Source organism: Atta cephalotes (assembly GCF_000143395.1).
Source record: "Atta cephalotes unplaced genomic scaffold scaffold00031, whole genome shotgun sequence".
In the NCBI taxonomy this organism is placed as follows: Eukaryota; Metazoa; Arthropoda; class Insecta; order Hymenoptera; family Formicidae; genus Atta; species Atta cephalotes.
In genome coordinates, this window is record NW_012130095.1 from 1,335,265 (window position 1) to 1,354,703 (window position 19,439).

Consider the following 19,439-nt stretch of genomic DNA (forward strand, 5'->3'; position numbering starts at 1 on the left):
TAGTAGTAGTAGTAGTAGTAGTAGTAGTAGTAGTAGTAGTAGTAGTAGAGAGTAGAGAGTAGAGGAGGAGGAGGAGAGAGGAGAGAGANNNNANNAGGAGAGAGAGAGAGAGTGCACGTAAAATACTTAAGGATGTTTCATACATATTTTCAAAATGATAACAAAATTATGAAAAAAATTACAAATTATTCTAAATCACGTTTGAAAATAATATGACAAATTTGGTGACGATTTACTATCTGGATCATAAATTACTTTAATAAATAGTAATATTTTGTTAATCTGTACTCTAATAAAAATATATGGAAATGTATCACATTATAAAATAAATGATAAAAATATCTATTTTTTAAATATAAGTACATTATATATTCAAGATTATTTACGTAGAGTTACATTACGATGCATGAACTAGTCCAATAAATAAACAAAATATTTATTTGTTCTATATCTTTGTAACTAATTAATGAATCGAAATGAAACTTTGCATAAATTATTTTAAAATATTTAAAGTACTTATAAAAGAAAATGTAAATTTTTTATCATTTTTTAAATTTTAATTTTTAACAATAAAAATAATAACAAATAAAATAAATAAACTACAAAAATGTATTATTAAATAAAAATATAATCTTATTCACACAACTTTCATATATATTTGTTTATTTGAAATGTAAATATTAAATTTTCAAATTTAATTTTCTTTGCAGGGATTATACGTCTAATACATCTTTAACATTTGAACACTTTTAATAAGAATTTTCTGAGTTGTATTACGCGAAAAAGAAAAATATTTAACAAAACTTTAGCATACAGAAGAGGTAAAAAAAAATTGATGACTCTAAAGATCAGAAGATTAAAAGGAAGCTAAAATTAAACGTAAATTCCAAACCTAAGCCGACAACTACGGATTATATCGTCAAAACTAAACTATATTTCTTAATAGCTTCAAAGAAATTCTATGGAACTCTCGTATATGGATAAGTCATAAAAATGTAAATAATTTATCGTTTCGATACACATTTGTGGAGGTTAATACACACATATATATAGATTATCAACTGTATTCGCAAACATTCTAAGAATTATTTTAAGCTGTTGCACTAGCGTTCGCGTTTTGAACATTAGATGTCAAAAAGCGTATAATGTATGTATCAGAAATAGCAAAACCATTTCAGAGCAGTAATGGTGTCACGCTTATTTACAAAACCCGTAAAACCTCAGCAGCTTAGCGCCATTTTAACCGTGACTTCATGCCATTCATAGGCGGATACTATGAATAGGAAATAAGGATTTGCTACTGCCTCTCTTTTTTCGAAGAAAGATACGACAAATAAGAATAATACTCCTTTTATAGCAACGGAAATTTTCAGGGAAGAAATGCTTGATGATATCCGGCGAGATAAGATTCTGCCAACCTTAAATTCGGTGATTGAATATCTCGAGACAGTCTGCATAATGCAGCAACTGGTCCTTGTTTCATATGCATTTGGTGTGATAATACGCGATGAGACAAACGTGACTAGAATGATGACTATCTAAATATGCACACAGAGCGATGTCACAACGAAGAATGACGTAATGATCTCCGAGACAAGTCTCCCTTGTAAAGATGACCTAAAAAATAGCTTCCCTGCTATATGCTCGATATCTTTAAGATCGAGACATCGAGCGAAGGCTATTCCAGGAAGTATTCAAAGGCGATCATAATGATTTACCGTCACGCGTCGACCCACTTAGGCGAAATTCTTGGGTTCGAAATGATCCCCGCCGCGTCTCCTTCTACTCTACTATTTCAACATGTCTACCAAACCGTTCAAAATAAGAAATAATTTTGACTACTCGTAAAATTGCTATAAATCGAGAGTTTATAGCTAATTAGCAATACCATGATGTAAGACGACAAGGTATTATTTCCAAGGAATACGCTAAGAGAATGAATTTGAAGCTAAAGTTGATTGGCTAATATTCCAATATATCGAAGCTCTTATACGCAGGAAAGTGCATAGACCAAAATTTGGTTGTTTCCAATATTATTATCGCCATTATGCGCAGTGGTACAGCTTGTATTCTTATATCATAAGCAATCTTCGTGAAGAAAGTTACGTAGAAAAAAAACACAACAGCTACAATTTTAGTATTTGTATTCATCATTCATATGAAAGTTCTAGACTCAAGGATATCTATACGAGAAACAAGAATCACGTAAACACACCTTAAGAACCTGTGGACATAAAGGGTCTCGCCGTTCCTTTCATGCATCATCCTGTAACACCCACATGCCAGACAACTTCAAGGTTCCATTCTTTTTCTTTCAACACGTCTCGCTTTCGCTTAGCCCTTAGCTGGTGGGACGCGAGAGGAAAGCGACGTGACTGTTGACGTCATCATCTCCGCACAGGACTTGCAAAAGTAATTTAAATGGGAGATCTCCTTTCTCAATTCCTATCGCATGATCTGTCTCATGTCACGAAACCAGTATTATTTCCCACTGCAACCGTTTCTGTGTGATTCTGATAAGGCATTTACGCGATGTCAAGGAAGTACATGCAATTCATAATAATTATTTTCCTCTATTAAGGTCAACTTCTCGGAAATACTTAACTTAAACAAGCATTTTGCTAAAGAAGATTAAGGAGGAGAAAGCACAGCTATCCGTACGTCGACTAGGCAACACGTGAAATGGTAATCTATATAGTTGACATGTAGACATAGATCATCGTTGTTCGCGCGTAAACGCCCAGCAGTGATTAAAATGCCGGTTCTGTGGATACGATTCCAGTCTTTCCAGATCCGTAACTCGACCGTGGCAGCTACCAATGGGATTCGACTTATTGTCAGGCTTCTCGACCACCCAGACACAGCTCCCGCGGTCATCTCGCAACACGGCCTATGTTAGATCACCACAATTATAGTATACCCTCGCATCCAGTTCATGTTAAATTACACGTGTTTTCTTCCAGTCGATGTATACACGTAATACATGTTACAAGTCAGTGACGCAGTCACGCGTCACTGAGAAAATATTCTCACATCTTACAGGCAAGACATTCAAATTCATCTCAAATTGATTTTCTACAAACTGTTAACACAGATCTTTTGCACAGATAGTGTGCATAAATGTTGCAATAAAAGCGTACATTCATTAAGGCTTTTCGCTTTTTACGACTGTCCATCTATACGTGCTAATGAGCTTTCTAGTTTCCTCTCTGTGTAATCACAACTAACGTACTAAGAATACATAAATTAGACAATTACGTGACTGCTCGCGAGTGTGCTTCCCGATAAGATAAGTTTCTCTGAATATAAACGTCGTGATGTGATTTCTTGCATGACTAATACGCGTAACTGATGTAATTGCATTGCATTTAATATATCGATTTAAAAATTCATAAGGTAATTTAATGAAGAACATCAAGCTATCATAGTACGAGATGCTTAATAGATGTAAAATGCTACGTATGTATAGAAGACAGCATCTGAAATATCCATTTATCTGCATATAACGTTGATTAATGACGAACGGCAAGATTTCGAGGCGCCATGGATCATCGTTATTGTGAGATGTCGTGTATCTAACATGCTTCGGAACGAACACTGACGTTCCCTTTAAGCAACTATAGTTAGCCGACGTCTATTATCATTACTGGCGCTCGGCCAAATTTCTCGCCGAGATGCATTAAATACCATGGCTACGCACGCGACGTGACAATTCATTAAAACTTTTAAAAGAACAGATCTGAAAAAACTTTTTTTCAGAAATTTTTTCTTAAATAAGAAAGAAATGTCCTCATCGATTATCTTTTCTTGCAACTTTGCTCCGTTAACGACACATACTTCACAGTTCTACATAATTCGCATTCCAATAACCGCCGCAACATCCGTAAGTAAAGAGACAGGTTGAAGTGCAAGGCTGAGGAACGCATTGAAGAAGATTCACTTGAGACAGATGGAAAGAAGCTGACGATGGAAGATCATTTGAAATTCTGTTTTGACTAGAACGTAAAAATCTATTGCATATACAGCAATATCTCATTTCTTAACTCATGCTGTTATTTTTACTATTTTTAGACGCAAAAGAACGAGGGCTAAATGATAAGGCGTGTTGACGCGTTGAATTAAACACGGTGCAAAGTGTGCGACGAGAACGTGTACATTACGCGGAACGCTGACTCAACTAAAGGATCATACTGAATTATCATTAAAATGATTGCATGGTTGGTGCTACGCCTACGCTATTGACATTTAAGATCGTGATTGTCCCACTAATTTGCATCGCACGAAATTCCAGGGATGAGTCAGCCAATTACACTTGATGATCGCGCATGTAAGTTTTATTACATCGTGGCCGATTTACAGTTACGGTATAACCGAACGTGTCATCGCAAGAGATGCGTACGCTGAATTTTTAATAACCTAATTTGCCTCACGAAATTATCACGCCAGTCAAGAGATCTTTAACTTAAAGAGTTGTAATGAGTAGTTATATGAAACTCTTAACAGTTTTTAATGGAAAGAATTTAAATCGAAATACTCGAAATATTCGACGGCAGATAAAAAAAACACTGCAATTTAAAATTGATAAAGTGTTTCTCATTAGACATGCGACATTCATTACAAAATAATTTCCTACTCTTGCTAGAATAATAATATATCGCTGTATCTTACAGCCCTATCTTGAGTAGTACCAGCTACCACCATCCGGCTTCCTTTGAGATGTGTATTTTGGGATACATTTCACTTTGCAGATAAATGTCGGGAAGCTGCGGGATGTTTCTCGAACTAACTACAAGAGTAGAATTTTGATCGACAATTCGCTCAAATTAGAATAAAATATTTTTTATAACGTAATGGATGCTGGACTTAATTAAAAAAGAGAAATCTGTTTATATATCCTGTAGATACTGAATTGTCCAATCTCACAAAGAGTAATTCGTTTGATCTTTAACATATTAAAATATCATGCATTGATCTTGACCTGACCTTGCAAGTTCTAGCAAGTCATTCATTTAATATTTATTTCTTATCTGATTTCCGTTCTTCTAACGAGACGAGCATATCTTCGCCTTTATTGTATCTTATCGAACTACTACAAAATTTCCGCGATAAAACTCTTCTCATATTAGGAGCAGCGTGTCTCTTTTCGTACGAGACGACACTACGTGTTACGAGCGCATATACACGCGGTATATTTTGCAAAACCGGTTTCCGGAATTCCATAAGATCTGAAGTGTGCACGAACATATAATACACGGATGCGCTCATAAAAATTGTCGTTTTGTTTCTCATCGCATTTACAGGCGAGCACACCGGCACCACAATTAAGAACTGTTAACGCGGTATTTGACTAACGTTGCAGAAATTACGACTTTGTAAATTGCTAATTTACATCGACGAAATTTCTCCGTAAAAAAAAACGTCTTATGAATGGATATGAACATCGTCAACGGCGAGATCTATCACTTCGATCTTTCCTCCGGCTATTGACGATTAAATGATTGAAGATGCTGAATGAAATGTTACTTGTTTCTTTTAGTGATCAATAAAACTTAACATTTCTTTACAAATATTCTTTACGTACGTTGGATATCCTATACGTTGGATATGGAAAGAACAAACTAAATATTTACTAAATGTTTATTAAATGTAAACATTTCTATTTGATTACATTTGATACATTACAAGAGATCATTTGATTTTACTATCATTTTTTATTGAGTAAATATTTTTTTATTTACTGTGAATAAATATTTAATTATATATTGAAAAATGTTAGTACTGAAAAAAAATATTATATGTTTTATTGGGATTTAATAAATTTTTTTCTCCTTGTCAGTGTAGACAGATCTAAAAATAATTTTGTTGGATCAAAACAATTATGTAGGAATCTCAAATATGAACAATATTGAACAAAAAGTTTTAACATTCTAGTAATTAATTTGAACGTCCTACATAATTGTTTTGATAGTTCAATAAAATTATTTTTAAATCTATAGCTAATTAAATTTTTAGATTTTTCAGATACTTCATTTTAGATTTTAGATACTTCAGCAAAACCGTTCATTGCGTGCATCCTTATAAGATGCAGTTTTAATGGATCTTTCCGCGCTGCTTCGAAAGCTTCCTTTTGCGGTAAATGCACATAAAAGAAAAACGCATCCGCTTGTAAATCTAGTCAGAACAACTTCAGTCAGATCGAGCTCCTGATGATTCGATTGCAGTAGTGATAACAATTTACTGTTTGTACACTACACGATTAAATTTTGGAAGAACAATGCATTCCAATTTTTCTTAGATATTATCGAATACATTATCAAGTAATATTTCACTTATAACTTACTCTTCTACTCTTGAGAGAGATTTAGGAAACATGTAACATACATCGATACCTTGTTTTCATCGTAACTTTGTTTAATATGACAACTTGATTTAAAATAAAATAAAATTACCATTGCTATTTTCTTCATTTATGTTTTTAAGTTTTGCATATATGTATATACATGTGTGAATATGAAATATTGAAAATAAAATCTAATTTATAAAAAAACATGATAAATATTTATTCTATCTTAAATATTAATTTTAGATATCACAAAAAATTTATGCTTAAAAAAACAATTAATTTGTAAACTTAGTGTATGAAATTCATGTGGAAATTCAGGAAATTTACATATTAATAAGATTATTCAAGCGTGAAAAAAAAATGAGCTAACTCTATTAAATGACTAACTCTTGACGTAATATTATAACTCTTTTAAATGGCTGATTAGACGTACTATTACACTAACGTAAACTATGGTGACGGTGATTCTCAAGCTATAAACATGATCACTGTATCTACATCTCCATAATGCCTGACGTAATATCTAGAATTACTTGAATCTGTCAATCGTACCATTGTGATTTCAGGCACGCAATCGTCAGCCCACCCCAAATTGCAATTCCGCGAATTGCAGCATTCCCGGTGTACCTTTCAAAGCATCAGGAATGCACAAATGAATCGCCGTCATAGTAATTCGTAACATCACTCCCATCGTCATCCGCGAAAACACGGCCTGTATTTATGTGTGATAAAAAATAAAATGAAAATCGTGCTTTGATGTCACAGGTATACAAAAAAGTTTTTTAATTCCAACACGTAATATTTAAATACATTATTTAACCTTGATTAAACATGCAATATTCAAAAGTTTTAATATATTAATACTTCATCATTATCATCATCTTTATAAGTTATTATTATTTATATTTACTGCATGATACAAGACGTATGCAAAAATAGCTATCTCTTGTACGAAGATGGAGAGAAACGTGGATTTATCTAAATTATGCAACCGCGATAGCGACTAAAGGCGTCGTATAGAGTGTATAATAGTTATCACAAATGTGCAGTCGGTGTATTTTTCAGAGATAAAATAGAACAGACACGGCATTTTTGACATTGCAATGCGATAGTCAGATTTTCAGAATACATCATTTTTTCGAGTATCGTATCATGTTTTTCGAACTATGCTGAATCTCCCTAAACGATAAACCAGTAAGAATAATTAAACTTAAGATTCGCGAAGTCTGATTCGACGATGACAAATTACGCTTTTAACCTCGCGATATCTTAGATATTTATTGACATTTCGTTTTCTAGTATTCTTTACTACATTCTAATCAGCGCCATTTAAATGTTGACTCTCCAAAAGATACTATCGAACGATAGACGTTAATGCACCCAATTGGCAGGCTGCCACTAAACGGAAACGCTCATCTGATAGATCTCGTCTCGATGATATTTTAGAAGTGTATATACGCTCAATTTGAGGTCGTCACGCTTTCACAGTATTCTCACATTGTTCATAATTATGTATATAAAAATTGAATTTATCAGTGGCGGAATTATGTTTTTTCATTGCTTACAATTACATATTGCATATAATCATTGTAAGTAACAGTTGACTCTCCATATAACATAATTTAATAGTTAAGCGGAATTATAATTGGTAAACAAAAATATCGAAAGTTATTACTGAATTATTTTTCCATATAGCTTGATTAAGGATGTATTACACGTATAGTGCATGCAAAGAAAATTACATTTGGAAGTGTATTTAATATTTACACTTCAAATAAACTATATACATATGAAAGTTGTGTGAATAAGATTATATTTTTGTTTAATAACACATTTCTGTAGTTTATTTATTTTATTTGTTATTATTTTTTTATTGTTAAAAATTAAAATTTTAAAAATGATTTAAAAATTTACATTTTTTTATAAGTAGATACTTTAAATATTCAAAATAATTTATGCAAAGTTTCATTGCAATTTAGTAACAAAGATGTAAAACAAATAAATATTTTATTTACTGGACAACTAATTCGTGCATCGCAAATAATCGTTTACGTAAATAATCTTGAACATATAATGTATTTATACTTAAAAATTGAGATGTTTATCAATTATTTTATATAACATTTCCATATATTTTTATTAGAGCACAGATTTAAAAAATACTATTATTTATTAAAATAGCTTGATTTAGATAGTAAGCCGTCATCAAATTTGTCATATTATTTTTAAACGTGAATAATCTGTAATTTTTTCATAATTTTGTTATCATTTTAAAAATATGTATAAAATATTCTTAATTCTATACTACTTCAAATTATGAGCGCTATAAATAATGACAATCATTTTGTGCTTTATGTATCCTTCCTTTTTATGTAATTAACTTTACATCATTTGATACAATAATAATAATTCGGTAGTTTTAATTATTCACAGAATCCTGATTGCTGATAAAGTGCTCTCGGCATTGGATGGTCTGAAATCTTCTCTTATTTTGTTGCAAAGTTACTAATACTTATTCTACGCTCCGTTTTATGATAATGATATTGAGTGCAATGTGTTGAGGCACTTCAGCTTTGTTGACGCACAGTTTCTCAAACATTTTGCGAGTAGTCGCAGTTTCATCAAGTTTGTTCAACAATTCCTATATCGTTGACGCGTAATTATCGCACGTTCTATGCTTGCTAAGTTCATATATCCTTGAGATTTAAGACGGTTTGGTGATTATTATGCAAAGCGTGAATAGAAGTCATTAAATTGTACGCGTTCGTATGTACAACGTATAAATTCCGCTATTTCGAAATCATTTTAATCAAGGCAAACGTTAGACATTAAAAGAATGCAGATTTAATGCAGATTTAATAATAAAATAAATAATCTAATATCAATCTAACGCGATAAAAATAATAATTATTACATATATATATATATATATATATATACTAAGAATCGTATTTTATAAGAAATTTTTTCACAAAAACGTTTCACAGGTAATTTCTAAAATAAATATAATATGCAAAATAGCAACGTGAATAATTCGCAGCTACTCCACGAATAACTACGCGAAACATATTCGCTTTAAATCGGGATAAGACAGACAAATTCAGTATACGACAGATCCGTAGTTCCTTGGGATTGAGAAAAGGATCGCGGTAGCGTCTGGCGATAGGGGAGGCGCGAGAGAATTCCGCTCGTAAGCTCGGAGCGCGCGAAGGTACGCGCCAAGCGGAATGGAAGCGGCGGCTTCAGTCGGCCACGAACCTCCGTCGAAGAACGGTCCTCATCGTTCAGAATAGTCTGGGTATATTCTATCGGCCACGATAGAAATATCTACGACCTCAACAAAAAAAGAAGGACGAAGGGTGCAAAAGTCAGATCCTTTTTTCTTCTTCGTGCGATTCTGCGACTTTACGAAACTAGGATTACCAATATGTAAAATTGAATGCAAGGCGAGGTTGAAGAAATGAGAATGAGGACGATCCTGCATGCGTATTGCGACTTCTATATTGTGTACCTCGGCGAATAAAAGACGTGTAAAATAGACATGTGGAAGTGTTGGGCCCTGTTTCTGTGTGTCGCAGGTAATTAAATTTTTAAAGTGCGCAAAGTGGATTAAGCAGATCGCGGACGATCCCAATGAGAAGGGATGATAGAGTATGGGTGAGTGGATAAACATAGAGAGAATCCAACGCGCGATAAATTCGAAAAATAATAGGTAATAAAAGAGATGATTATACGTTTTCGAAATGTTGAATTATAGTAATTAAAAATTTGCGGGATAAAGTATTGTATTAAAAAAAATACCCGCAGAACGCAACTTACGATGGATACCGTATTTGGAAATCGTATTGTGTATTGAAACAATGAAATTACAGTAATAAATAGTCGTTTAACAGGAGAGAATCAGGATGCGGCCTCCCTCATCAATTATGATTCTCATCATAATAGCACAATTCGATATTATTATATAATTAACCTGTGTTTAACCTCGCGATTAATCCATTATTTTATGTAATTTTGCCGAAATGTAAGCTTGTATCAATTAATAATAAATAATCAATAAATAATCGTATCTGAATTATAACATCTATTATAATTTCATAAAAAATTTTTCGATAAATTTAATCATTATTTATTTATTAATATAAATTAATACAAAATGAAATATTAATTTGTAAATTTAAAAGTACTGAATATAATTGAATATATAATTATATATAATTATGATTTTGTTTAGAATAATTCAAACATAATCGTCAATAAATATCTTTCGACGCAGAGATACTATTGAGCTGTTTGTATCTGTTAGCATTTACGAGCTTTGCTAATTGGCAGCCTAATGACACTTCCAATATAGATCGTAGGTAGTTACGACAATACAACGTGTAATTGTTCTGTGCACGAATGTGAAAATTATATAATAATATTGCTAATAACACAACTAATTTTCAATATTAACAAAAAAAATTATAAATGACAGCAAACAAATAAAAATTTCGCGAAAATCTGTTATATAGAACTATAAGCTAACATTATGTTCTTACAAAAAAATTTTCTATTCTGCGAAAAGTGCTTTGATTATTAATCCTGTTTAATCTGACGTTGTTTTATTTCACATTTTTCTTGAGAAAGTCGACTTCAATGCTCCGCTAAAGTTCGATAAAAGTTTGAAGCGAATCTTATAAAAGAAATGCATATTTTATATGAAACGTATGTGAAATTTCTGCACGTAAGATTAACGTTACTTACAAGTGAAACGTTGCGCAGACAGTTTTGGGACACGCATATTTTATCGGTGCATTTTCTGATGGAAACCGTGAATATATTAACGATCGAAACACATGTCCTAGTTCAACAGACATGTAGTTTCTGAACAGATGTAACGATTTATTTTCGCAAGATTGAATCTAAACGCGGAAACGATCCCAGCAGAATGGTATCTGATATCATCAAATCAGATCTGTGGCGAGAATAGCTTTGGACAACAATCATAAAATGCTTACGATCGTATAAATTGGAAAATTCAAAATTAGTCAATGGTATAATTATTATAAAGATATGTATATCACATTGAATCGTATAATTTGATAAAGCTTATTTCATAATAAAAATGATGTAATTATTCAACGATTAGTTATAGTCGAACGCTCATAATCCTTATGATTTATGACGAATAAAATTTTAACCTGAATCAATTCAACTCTCTTTGACAACGTGATGAATAAAAATCAAAAGTTAATTGACCAGATACCGATAATAGTAATTCATTCGTGAAAGTGACGATAAATTCTGGAAATGAATATGAGAAGAATGTCCACCCAAATGACTGAGGTTTAGCCTTGTGCCATAAACGTTGTATGAATGAAAGTGCAAATTATAGACAGACATGCACATAAATATAATTTCCTGTCGCGACTGTCGGTATCAGTCGATTAGACGAGCTTGAAAATATCGGATAACTCGCGGGATCTTCTTTGAAGGTTAAAATACAATCATAATACAACGCTATCGACGATAATGGATGCTGTAAACGAGAATTATCAAACTTCAACTACAACTTTAAGGAATTCTAACTATAGCTTCAGCATACATTAGATATTTATGCAAGTTTATCGACTACGACTCATAATATTTGCAATTAGTAACTATGTGACAGTATTTACATGTCGTGTAAATTCGCTAACAAAAATGACGTTATATTTCTTTGATTTACTTTTTCGAATATTCTATTTTTTTCTTCAATATAAAAATATCAATTATTTAGGAATTCACTAATTCGTATCAATTTTAAAAAACGATTGTCTATAATTGCGTCCATGAATAGGAAAAATCCTTTGCGTGACTTCTCTATATGGTGAATATTTATGTGAATAAGCTGCCGCTACTTCCACAGTTCATTTTCTGCCACTAACGCAAAAGTTATTTTAGTATCAGGCAGCAGTTTGCGCACCTGTGATAAGAAGTATATGTTACAATAAGGTGTGCAAATCAAGAAAAAATTATTTCTGATACTCATAAATATAATGTTCTTAAGAAAAAAATTCTAGTAACAGTTTTTATTTAATTTTTAAATAAAAAAATTGGAACATAAAAAATCTAATTTCATACTCGTATCAAATTATGTTTTGTAAAAACTAGGAAACTAGGATGAATTTTCACATTAGAGATTTAAATACAGCCTCTCGGAAACTTGAATTTCCTGCTGAAATGAAATATGCAACATACGTGCTGCCCATCTCGTTTGTTATGTCTCGCATTTTAAAACAAGTCATATATTGCGGCGTCCAAAGCTGCAACAAAGTTCAGCATAGTTTGCAAATTCACGTACAACTAAACGTGTAGTAAATTTTGACAAAGGATATTTCGTGAAATTTATAATACATATATAATTACAATGTTTTTAGATAAAAAATAATTATTATGTTAACCAAGTAATTATAATTTATTTTAACCACGATTGAAGTTTTCCTCTGGATAATTACAAAGCTCATTCAAATTAATACATGCGCAGTACTACATTCAATCGATGATTAACTAAAATTGATCACACTGTAATTAAGAGGCGTGCAACTGTTGACAGTGCTATTGATTTTTATTCATAGAAACCAGTTCTCATAGAATTTTGATGTATGTAAACGTGCATTTGATTGCTTCAAAACAGGCTTTCAGTGCAATCACTATGCTTTAACATGCACTCCGGGCATTAACTAACCGATTAACTATCTGATACCGATCCATTTACATCTGTGGTCTACATATCACATTTGTATATACACATAATATAATTTAATACCAAAATTCTACTATCAGCAATTAAATATTTAAGCAATTAAATATTTAAAAAATACTATATGACATAAATTTAACCTTTATTTAGAATAAAACAACATATTATTTGCGCTTCTAGCAATGTGAATGATGATTCTGTTAAAAAAAAGTGCATGAAATAAAACACTTTAATAGAACAAAAAATGTCGAATATCATCGTATGTTCAATCTCTACTTGAAAAAATAATTATTTTTAATGCGTTATTTTTATGAGTGTTTCGTAATTTCACATTGAGCCTTTTTGCTCATTACGAAGATAATAAAAAAAGAAAAAAGAACGCGTAGCTAAAGTTGCTTTCCAATTCAATAACCTCGCGTCATTTATTATCGAGGTCGAAACAGCTGATATCGTGATAAGCGGTTATTCTAATTTAAGTAAATTTACGATTTAATAGAAGGCTATTAGAAGTTTAATACCCTTTTTCCACTTATTTCAATTTGTTTATCTTTCGATTTATCCGCGCTAGAAATTACCGTGGATTAGATAGGAGCTTGATAGAAGCTCTCGAATCTTCCACATGTAATTGTCGTGCGAACAAGAATGTGTTTTCCATATTGGAAGTCTGCGGGCGGAAAGGTTAAATCTCTGGTATTTATTAATAGTCGTATACTAGTTGTATATCATAAATGGAATTTATGGTGACATGCGCGCCACAAGGTTCGTCTATGCGACGATGACTCACAAAGATGGATCTTTGAGTAATTAATTGGACACATATAACAAATAATCATTTCTAACATACCACTGATACACCGTTTACACGTAAATTTTTGTAACAGCTACATTAATTTGTAATAAACGTTGGCACATTTGTTGGACAAATCCTTCCGCTACAATCTTTCGTAGAATTAAGTCGCGAATTATATCCTTTTCGAAATTGTTAAACCTTCTCAGATACGGAAATTACAAAAGCTTTTAAAATCTCTTGAATCATTTGTATTTTAAAATCTTTGTTAAAGGGTTTCAATCTGCCATTTCAATTATAGATAACGGTGCCTATTGTTTGCACATCGGTATCGCATATCCTTATCGTAGAAGCTGCTCTATTTATGCCGGTCTATTTCATCCAAAGGATCTGTCACGCCTTAAACATTTCAATCAATCGAATCAATCGAATGTTTCGTAGATAAATCATTAAAATTATAATGAATAAAATTCATTTTTTTCCTTATAATAAGAGTCATCAATATAATATGCTTCTTTACCTTTTTTCTTGCCAGATAAGTAAAGTCTACAATATCGCGTAAATATACATCTGAGACGAATACATATGAATACAAAGATAAAATCCATGATTTATAAGTTTACTTCAGATTACAGAAATCGCATGATGAAACGCGGGTGTGTCCTCGAGATAGGACATTTACATTTTAATGATAAACCTGAGAACGCTGCGAATTTAATGTTATATGAGATGGAGGATTAAGTAACCTATTTTACGAAACAATGCTCAACAATTTAATGATCGATAATACTCGTATGTCTATGACGCTATGAAATGGTGTGGCGCCTAGTCACGTTTGAATAGCAGACAGCATTACATAATGTTTAAATTCCGTTCAAGGCCACGGAACAAAAATGTATTCACTTGGAACACATTAATTATGCGCAACATATATTATGCAAGTAAAAAAATAAAAATATACATTTCAAAATAGAATTGAAATGAGAATTATCAAAACATAAAATTCATGCCAAAATAGAACTTGAAAGTTACTGTCAAATACAAACGAAGTCGAATATACCTTTTTTTACGCTCTTTTTAGTATTCCAATATAATTTACAAAGTTCTGACTCTCTTCTTCGAAGAGTCTAAAGTGATATATTTTCAAAAGAATTCTGACCATTAAAAAAGTAAGAATCATAAATACTGGATATTTCAAGATCTCTGAGTCAAATTTCAGAGGATGGTAGTAGATCTCACAGAAGATTTTCGTTAAGGAACCTGTATTGTCCACTGCATTTTTAAGGAACTAGGTGTCCGATCGCACATGATGTCTGACAATAGTAGTTCACGCCCTTTGATTCTGTTTTTGCAAAAAGACAAAAAAAAACAAAAAACGTCGACTAGTATTGTCACGCACAATGCTGCCTCACGATCGATTGCGTACCTTACAGTCGATCCAAACAAGGGCACGTAGTTTCTTAAAAATATGTCGGAGAAAACGGGTTTCTTAACAAAAGTTAAAAAGAATTAAATTGATTCTTTCGGTAAAATTTATCTTCTCCTGAACTTATTCCAAAGAATCCCTATATAATGTGTGTCAACTCATTGTCATTTTTATCATGAAAATTGGTTACTTTTTTGCCTTCAGTTAGAATCGAATTGAAATCATATAAAATATGTTGGAATTATCGTACGTTAAATTATTTCAACGGTGTTTTCGTCACTTTAATCGATGGAACTCTTTCTAAACCTAATTGAGAACTCTCGAACTCTTCAGGGGCAACCAGAACTCCGCTTACTTTTTTTCAAATTTTGAAAAAGTGGGACCAGCTTCATAAATGTCTAAATTATCTACTAAAGATTTTTTTTTATTCCTAAGATATATTTCCAAATATCTGAAAATAAAACTTATTGTAAAACTTTCACAATGTGACGAAAAATGATGATTAATCATATCTAATTTCTTCTTTCTTTTAGGTTTATCCTCGGCTGTTTTGGAGACGCCAAACTTTGATATTAGTTCTTTGACTAATCAATCCATAACGTTACGACAGCATGAATCCGTGAGAAGATTCGCATGTCCCGTGGGATTCTTTCGATTGAAACGATTCTGTTATTACCTCAGCGCCGGTACGGCACCATGGAGAGAGGCGTACTTTCACTGCAAGGACAGAAATGCTACTTTGGCAATATTGGACAGAAATGGAAAGGACAAGATGTTAAGGAAATATCTAATGGGGGATCAATTTAGTGAGTACAAGATATTCTTTTTTTCGTCTAATTATTACATCATTCAATTCATTCATTTTTTTGTCTAAATCTACAAATCAACAGCGAAATTGGAGCGATGGATCGGAGGAATTTTCAACTGGCAACAAATGGCTTGGGAATGGGGTGTAACAGGTGAAAAGATGGTTTTCCAGAGTTTCGGGAAAATGGGAGAATCTGCGAGATCCAAAAAATATGCATGGCATTGTATCATAATGGATCCTGTTTTAAAATATAAATGGAGTGCAAGGAGTTGTATGGAACGGAAGCATTATATCTGCGAAGTACCCGCCGGCCGTTTAGGTGAGAAATGTATTCAAAATATTCAGCAGAAAAAGCTTTCATAATTTTATTGATATAAATGTAACGAAATTTATCCACATTTTGGCTTTTTTAGCCAGAAGACGCAAGAAGTCGCAAGACCCCTTCGCGCCGCAAAATCAAAGATTAAAACCTAGAAAAAAGGGCAAAAAGTACTTAGATGAACAAAGGAAATCAAGTGAAAGAAAGAAGAATCGATCAAATTCAAGAAGAAATTGGTTGAATCAAGGAGAGAATCAACAATGGGCCCACGGTGTCAAACTAGGATCGCGACCACCTTCTAAGTACTAACATCTTCATTAAACTATATTTAATATAAAATATCGCTTTAAAAGTTATTAAGAAAAAAGTTATTAAGAAAATATATAAAAAGTTTTAAGAATATATATGTACATATATTCTTAGCAATTTAAATTTTCTATAATTGATAATTTTCATACAATAATTTTTGACAGCATGAAGATGATGCCTAAAGAGCGCACACGACATCATGCAAATAGAACCCGTGTGCAATCAACTGTGCCAAGGGTAGCCCAAGTACTCCCACAAGGACGAGAATATGGGGCATTTTTAGCCAATGAATACCATCAATCCCAGAATTTAGCGGATATGGACAACGTTCTTTCACAGTTTCATAATAAAATAAACGATTTCGCGCGGGAGGAGATTTTGTTGAAGCCGTGAAAGAAAAATTGAATCATTATATCATAATTATATAATTGCAGCTTTGCTACTGCTCTGTTACATAATATATGCATTTAAGAGAAAAGCCATTTTGAAAGATAAATTTTCACTACAATGACGCTGTTGAACTGCCAACGTTATTTTATTATAATTTATATTATTTGTGGCTGTTATTGTAAAAATTAATTTTGCAAACCGTAAAAAGTTAGTATAAAATTAAAATTAATCTTGAAAAACTTCCTTCAGATTCCTCTGTCCGAATATTGAAGTTTCTAAATAGATGCTCTATTAATATACTAATTAATGATCAGAATATTGTAGCCATCGCATTCGATACTATTACTAATATCTAAATATTCTCGATGTACTTATCTATATTGTAACATCATTACTAAAAAAAGCAATCATCGTCTCTCTATATCTTCTTCTAGTTCAGCAATTACTTTGCTAAGCAATATCTTGCACAATTAATGAATTGTATCGCCTGAATGATTCATGTACCGATTAAAAATTTTATGTTGTCGATGCTTGTTATTTCACGAGATAAATGCGAAATGAATAAGTAATTATAACTATCATTTAGTAATTAATTAAATTATATTATAGCGCGATATTCATAGTTACGCTAATCATAGTGCATAATTTTTATAAATGAATTGCAGTCAGTTAGTTAGTTAAAAAGCAAAACAAAACTCTTTATAAAATATCTTTATTTTTTGATCCATTCTTGTGTTCGTTATTTTTTCATTGCCTTGTCTGTAAATATATCAACATAAATATTGATATACTCTCGATATACTCTCTGTATTTAACGATGTATAATAAAATACTGATTTATCTATTTTTACGATGCAACATTATCAATAATATTAAAAGCACAAATTGAGGATAAATTCTATAAACTAAAGCATAAAACATACATTCTTACCTTGATGTAGGTGCAAAGAGCATCTCCTTTTGGTTCTCCATTGCCATCTTTATATAATTTGATCTTGTCTTTGCCTTTTTCGTCTCTTGCTATGAGGCCACACTTGGTGAAGAGTTGTGTGAGTTCTTCTATGGTAATATCCAAAGGTAGGCCAGATACATAGATAGCAGTGTTATGGGCTTCGTCAACTTCAAACCAGGTTGGCGGTTCCTGAGCTTTCCGTTTAGCTTCTACTCTCCTTTGCTCCTTTTCTTCCTTGATTTTCTGAGTAGGCGGAAGCTGCTTTGGCTCTGGTGGTTTTGGCTGTGGTGTACTCGTGTCCGTAAAACCATAGCTCATCTGGTACTTGGCCATGAAATCCTCATCAACTTTTGGAAACCAGGCATTTTTTTCTTTATCCCAAAAGTATACACTGCCATCATTTGGATCTGTATAAGTGTGCGTATCGTTTTCAAAACCAAAAACTTCAGCTGCACCAGCTTCAGTATCAGATTCTTCCTTCTTTTCCATTTGAAGATTTTTCTTACTGTCAGAACTCACTTTATTATCTTCTTTCACAATCCATTTATTATTCTGTTGATCAAACTTATAAGTAATATTCGTCGCCTTGTCAGTGTAGATGTACGTTTGGCCATCGAATTCATAATTCTTCATAGGATCGTCCTGTTTCTCTGATTCCATGTTTGCTGTGACTGACGATGTATCAGCCATCTTCAATGACTCATTAGCTTAGCTTCCAAACAACAAATCTTGAATACAGAAAGGTAGAAACTTATTGACAATATTATAACATAAATAACCATAACATAAACACAAAGAAAAAATACAGATAAGTTTACAGAATTACACGAATATAAATTTTTTTAAATAATATCTCACACTTCTGTTTGCATTGTAATATAGCTTATTAATATTTTAAATCTTATATCCAACAAATTAATCGTAGACATGCAATTTGAAATAAGAATAGCGTGTAGTATTGGAGAAATAAGGTTAGAAACATGATAGGAACTGACAGTGGAACAATTCTTTCGTACCTATCAATATTTTTCGCACCAGTAAATTCCACAGTGATTGTTGCACTAATTAATAAGTAATTTGCGAACTTACGACAATCAACATTAAAAATAATTCAATCTTATCGAGCAATTGATAGAAAGCCAGCCTATGTGACCGACGCGCGATATACATCGGACGCGACTGCAGCAGGTGTCACGTGATGCCAGCGCTACCTATACGTCAAACGCAACAATTATAATAATAATAAAAATTTAATGAGACATCAAAACTATAATTGATGATCGTTTCTATAAATTGCAGATTAAAGACGGCCACTCTAACAAAAAGTTCACATGTCTGTTAAAATTTAAATGATTACTAAAAATAATTAGTGATAATATAG

At 32.2% G+C, this 19,439-nt stretch overlaps 2 protein-coding genes across 2 annotated transcripts in view; one reads left to right on the forward strand and one right to left on the reverse strand.

The window, feature by feature from the left end:
* Window positions 1–18,748, reverse strand: part of LOC105620954 (HIV Tat-specific factor 1 homolog) — a 32,450-nt gene extending 13,702 nt beyond the window's left edge. Inside the window, exon 1 of the mRNA XM_012202429.1 lies at window positions 18,038–18,748. Coding sequence (XP_012057819.1) covers window positions 18,038–18,748 — 711 coding nt within the window. The remainder of the gene's footprint in view (window positions 1–18,037) is intronic.
* Window positions 9,885–17,109, forward strand: LOC105620953 (C-type lectin domain family 10 member A). Its single transcript, XM_012202428.1, has 5 exons — window positions 9,885–9,921; window positions 15,814–16,086; window positions 16,171–16,407; window positions 16,502–16,709; window positions 16,881–17,109. Exons 1-5 carry the CDS (start codon window positions 9,885–9,887, stop codon window positions 17,107–17,109), a joined length of 984 nt encoding a protein of 327 aa, XP_012057818.1.
* Window positions 18,749–19,439: the final 691 nt, after the last annotated feature.

What these genes read in the sequence shown, in the direction of transcription:
- LOC105620953 (XM_012202428.1), top strand. Translation starts at nt 9,885, where the DNA reads ATGTGGAAGTGTTGGGCCCTGTTTCTGTGTGTCGCAG. An exon ending in CCTGTTTCTGTGTGTCGCAG is followed by an intron (nt 9,922 to 15,813) that starts GTAATTAAATTT and finishes TCTTTCTTTTAG; the next exon opens with GTTTATCCTCGGCTGTTTTG. An exon ending in AGTACCCGCCGGCCGTTTAG is followed by an intron (nt 16,408 to 16,501) that starts GTGAGAAATGTA and finishes TGGCTTTTTTAG; the next exon opens with CCAGAAGACGCAAGAAGTCG.